This window comes from Oratosquilla oratoria, chromosome 12 (assembly GCF_046742065.1).
Source record: "Oratosquilla oratoria isolate Oo_2021 chromosome 12, ASM4674206v1, whole genome shotgun sequence".
Classification (NCBI taxonomy): domain Eukaryota; kingdom Metazoa; phylum Arthropoda; class Malacostraca; order Stomatopoda; family Squillidae; genus Oratosquilla; species Oratosquilla oratoria.
In genome coordinates, this window is record NC_134788.1 from 2,578,862 (window position 1) to 2,583,136 (window position 4,275).

The window sequence follows — 4,275 nt, forward strand, 5'->3', positions numbered from 1 at the left end:
TGAAGAGCGTAGGAACTGTCTTTGGCAAGCTCCGAACGAGAGTATTTGGGGATAGGGACATCCAAAAAGGACACACAACTTATGGTTTACAGAGGCTTTGTTATCCCAACAGTCCTCTGCGCATCTGAGATCTGGACCCCTTACCGTTACCACCTGAAAACAGCTGAATAAAATTGTCTAGCGTTAGGTAGAACAAGATCTTAAATTTGCTATTATAATGAAGTATATATAGATGTCATCACAGTGAAAGGGTTGATAGCGATAAGCTTACTAAGATTTTCCAACATATGTTCGCAGTAATTTTTTAATTAAACAAATTAATTATTTGAGTTCTTATCTAAAACATGCGTGTCACGCTTGATTTACAAATATGTTTTTATTTAAGGAAACCAGACGTCATTTCGTATTAAACCATTATATTATTTTTGGTCAATTTATATGTGCACACAATGGTTCAAGTTGATATATGGCCCATGTGTTCCTAGTGATAAATGTTGTGATATGAACAGTGGTGTACTTGAATTCCTTCGCAAATGCGTAGTTCTCGAGATATTGAATATGAAAGATATGTAACTTGGGTTACCTCGCTTACCAGAACGATCTGAGGGGGACGTGTGGGAAAACGGGGTTTTTGGGTGGGGAGAAGCAATAAATGGGGTAATGGGCGTTTGCAAAAGCTCAGATGTATGCAATGTAGAGCCAGGAATATCATAGAAATAGGGAGAAATCACCCAGGTTGGCGGGAGTGTTCCGTGTATTTGGGATTATACATGGCAGCCATGTTGTGGTTCACAAGCGGCAGCGAGGAATCGCTAGATTTAGCGAAGTTGTTTGTGTCTATAGATGGCCGCCATTTTGTGGTTGACAATCTGCAGCGACAAATCGCTAAATACCTTGCTATAATGTGTATTTGTATGCCTTGGCTGACCTGTCTTCGTAATGAATTTGAATGCTACGATAGGAAATAAATAGTGAGCCTCATAAAAAAAATCGTACCTAACTGTTCCGCCATTTAATAGCACCGGAAAAAAATAGAAAGGCTATATAATGAGAATGTATTACACCAGCGTTAATATCACAACATTTATGACTAGGAACACATGAGACATATACCTGCATTTAATAACAGCGGAAAGAAAATGAGAATGTATTACACCAGCGTTAACCCATTAAACTCCGATGACAAGATGTCTTGTCATTTGGTCAAATAAAACAAAAAATCATAAAACACCAAAATGTTTGATCAAACACCAAAAAAATATGACGTCGGCCCTCGCTTCGCTCAGGCCTGACGTCATATTTTTCTGGTGTTTGATCAAACATTTTGGTGTTTTATGATTTTTTGTTTTATTTGACCAAATGACAAGACATCTTGTCATCGGAGTTTAATGTACAATAATAGCATTATGATTACCTTATGCTGATGAAGTAGAGGCTTGTGGTGAAGAGGTTGATTGTTCAGGTGATGAGGTTGCAGGAACACCAGACGGGGGGTATAAGCGTGCGGCCTCGACGAAAAAATGATGTAACACTTTTTCTTCCTCGTAGGTGTGGAGGAATATATAGCGCGCCAGGTATTGTTTATAGTATTTGGTCCTTAATCCTGGGCGTTTGGACCACTGCTTCAAATCCAGCCAAAGCCTCTCAATGTTTTGAGTGTGGACTTTGGCATTGTTCGGATCAACAAAGTGTTCTTTGTGATTGATCGCGAAGTGGCTGTAACCTTGGTCGCACAATTGTTTATACGCCCGCCAGGAGTCACTATATATCACAGAGCCGGGTTGAATAAACTTTTTGATGAGCGGGACGAGCGTACGAGCACTCCTGTCTTTGTTCACTAGAGGCACGAGGAAGCACTTCTTGGTGAGTCTTTCGATGCCCCCAAAAACCCACAATTGTTTTGTGAAGCGACCCCTATTATATTTTCTCTTGATGAAGAGAGTTTCATCGATCTCGACCTCAATGCCCTCCCCCCCAATAGGACCCTGATTTTCCAACCAACGCTCAGTGACCTCGGCACAGAAGCTCCGCCAGTCCACACTGGTGGTTGGAGAGAAATTCAAATTTTTTATAACCGTACGATGGTTCCACTGTTTGTGAAGCCAATGGTTGACAAACACGATTATCTGCGAGGGTTTTAAGTGAGTTCCCTCCAAAAACGTGCCACTGTAGTCTGATTTTGTGAAAGGACACTGCTTGGACCTTTTGGTTTTTGCAATTTTTTTCCACCTCCCACAGTACCAAGAATGCTTACTTGGCCTATAAGTACAGGGAAGCTTGCACTTTGGACACTGTACGTCGTTGGGCAAAACCCCGTGGGTTTTGAAAAACTTTGTTGCGGCCGCGTCGTCGCGTAAATACACTTGGATCGTTTGGAAATAGGTCGTGGAACACCCAGTACACTGGGTGGCCATTGTTAAACTGTCAGGTCAATGTAGCATGCGTGGGTCACGCTAGGTCAAAACAATTGAAGTGCGTCTCGCGTATGGGCCAAACATACGCTCGCGTTGATGTATGTTGATCTTTTGTGAATACATAACGTAACCTAACAGTAAACTAACCTAAGCTCGACCACCCCAAGGACACAATTGTACGTAGGAAGACATGAGTAACGTAATTGCGGCGGAAACTTAGCAGCCAATCAGGCTGAGTGAAGTGAGCGTAAAACAAATGAGTTTACACAAGCGTATAACGTACGCTCGCGCTGATGTATGTGTATATTTTATTAATACATAACGTTACCTAACTTACCTAACGTAAGCTAACCTAACCTAACTTACGTAACCTAACCTAACCTAACGTAACAAAACAAAGCCTAACCACAAAGGTTGGGAATATAGCAGATGAGGGAACGATACTCTGGGAACACGGTTGCAATGTAGCGAAAGAAAAAGGTGGGGCAACAATACGCTCGAATTGATGTACGTTTATATCTTGTTAATAGGTCACGGACATCTTGTTAATACGTTACTTAACGTAACCTAACCTAACCTACGTAACCAAAGAGAAGTAACCCAAAAAGAACGACTACAGTTCCAATGTAGCGAAAACGAAATGTGTGGCAACGATACGCTCGCGTTGATGTACGTTAATATCTTGTGAATAGGTCACGTATATCTTGTTAATACGTTACTTAACAAAACATAACCTAACCTACCTAACCTAACCTAACGTAGGACATAGTCTCATACATGGGAACCTAAGTAACCCAAACCGAAGCACTACAGTTGTGAATGTAGCAGATGAGGCAACGATACTCACCGAACATGACTCCAATGTAGCGCGAAACAAGGCAGTCGGCAACGATGCTCTGAGAAGAACGCTCGAATGTAGCGAAAAAAAGATTACGCTCGCGGTTATGTTGGTTAATATTGTTTTACCATATCAGAGTGATATTGGTAGCGGATTGAAATTGATGTAATAATCTTCCACACCAAGAACACAATTGAAAGTCGGTAGACCTGATTAGCGTAAGGAATAGGTAACTTGTGCAAAAGTAGCTAATATAGCTATTCGTTGTAAGCGTGATTCAATAACAATAACAAATATGAAGGATTAATAGTTGTGACCCGGTATCCCTACATACTATTTGGAAATTGGGATCGTGTGGTTGGATATGACGCTTTAATTTGTGTGTTACACCTATAGTGCAACGGTCAATACTCCGTGTGTACATTCCCCCCCACCCAAAAACCCCGGTTTCCCACATTTCCCCCCCAGATCGTTCGGGAGGAGAGGTAGGCCAAAGTGCATTACTTTAACAATTAATATCTATAAAACTACGCACTTGCGAAGGAAATGAAGTACACCATGGTTCATATCACAACATTTATCACTAGAAACACATGAGCCATATATCAACTTGTACTCCAATTTATTATTATCATTATTATTATTATTATTATTATCATTATTGATATTATCATTATTATCATTATTATTATTATCATTACTATTAATATCATTATTCTAATCATTATTATTATCATTATTATCATTATTATTATTATTATTATTATTATTATTATTATTATTATTATTATTATTATTATTATTATTATTATTATTATTATTATTATTATTATCATTACTTCTTTCTCTTTGTAATACTCTTTTGACTTTTAATTTCTCTGATAATCTACAAATTTCCTGTGTCAGCCTTCCATCATTATATATGCTCAGTCGTCCATTATTTTTACTTCTTCCTTTTCGATTAAGCTTCTTTGGTACAATTTTTTGTTCTCTTACATGCTGAACTATGGTGTGTGTTATTAG

The 4,275-nt window shown here is 39.1% G+C and overlaps 1 protein-coding gene across 1 annotated transcript; it reads right to left on the reverse strand.

Annotated features, from left to right (window-relative positions):
- Window positions 1–1,361: 1,361 nt before the first annotated feature.
- Window positions 1,362–3,846, reverse strand: LOC143030526 (uncharacterized). The gene has a single exon (XM_076193673.1). It carries the CDS (start codon window positions 2,412–2,414, stop codon window positions 1,416–1,418), a length of 999 nt encoding a protein of 332 aa, XP_076049788.1. The 5' UTR covers window positions 2,415–3,846; the 3' UTR covers window positions 1,362–1,415.
- Window positions 3,847–4,275: the final 429 nt, after the last annotated feature.